This window comes from Mizuhopecten yessoensis, unplaced genomic scaffold, assembly GCF_002113885.1.
Source record: "Mizuhopecten yessoensis strain PY_sf001 unplaced genomic scaffold, ASM211388v2 scaffold9955, whole genome shotgun sequence".
In the NCBI taxonomy this organism is placed as follows: domain Eukaryota; kingdom Metazoa; phylum Mollusca; class Bivalvia; order Pectinida; family Pectinidae; genus Mizuhopecten; species Mizuhopecten yessoensis.
In genome coordinates, this window is record NW_018408306.1 from 1,459 (window position 1) to 2,291 (window position 833).

At 41.7% G+C, this 833-nt stretch overlaps 1 protein-coding gene across 1 annotated transcript; it reads left to right on the plus strand.

Moving 5' to 3' along the window:
- Positions 1-8: 8 nt before the first annotated feature.
- On the plus strand, positions 9-829 carry LOC110459040 (zinc finger protein 235-like; the record flags this gene model as incomplete). Its single annotated transcript, XM_021511072.1, has 1 exon — positions 9-829. A coding segment is annotated over one exon (821 nt), but the record flags the coding sequence as incomplete, so codon positions are not given.
- Positions 830-833: the final 4 nt, after the last annotated feature.

The window sequence follows — 833 nt, forward strand, 5'->3', positions numbered from 1 at the left end:
TTTCCCAGACCAGATCATCTGCGCAGTCATCAAAAGACCCATACAGGAGAGAAACAGTACAAGTGTGATGTCTGTAGTAAGGAATTTTCTCAATCATCCAGCCTGAAGACACACAGACGAGTACATACAGGAGAGAAATCATACAAGTGTGAGATATGTACTAAGGGGTTTCCCAGACCAGATCATCTGCGCAGTCATCAAAAGACTCATACAGGAGAGAAACAGTACAAGTGTGATGTCTGTAGTAAGGAATTTTCTCAATCATCCAGCCTGAAGACACACAGACGAGTACATACAGGAGAGAAGCCATACAAGTGTAATATCTGTGGTAAGGAATTTTCTCAATCAGCTACCCTACATACACACAGACGAGTACATACTGGAGAGAAGCCATACAAGTGTGATATCTGTGGTAAGGAATTCTCTGGATTATCTAGCTTACAGACACACAGACAAGTACATATTGGAGAGAAGCCATACAAGTGTGATATCTGTGGTAAGGAATTTTCTCAATCATCCAGCCTACAGAAACACAGAGGAGTACATACAGGAGAGAAGCCATACAAGTGTGAGATATGTACTAAGGGGTTTCAAAGACCAGATCATCTGCACAGTCATCAAAAGACTCATACAGGAGAGAAACAGTACAAGTGTGATGTCTGTAGTAAGGAATTTTCTCACTCATCCAGCCTGAAGACACACAGACGAGTACATACAGGAGAGAAGCCATACCAGTGTGATATCTGTAGTAAGGAATTTTCTGTATCATCTGACTTACAGACACACAAACGAGTACATACAGGAGAGAAGCCATACAAGTGTGATATCTGTAG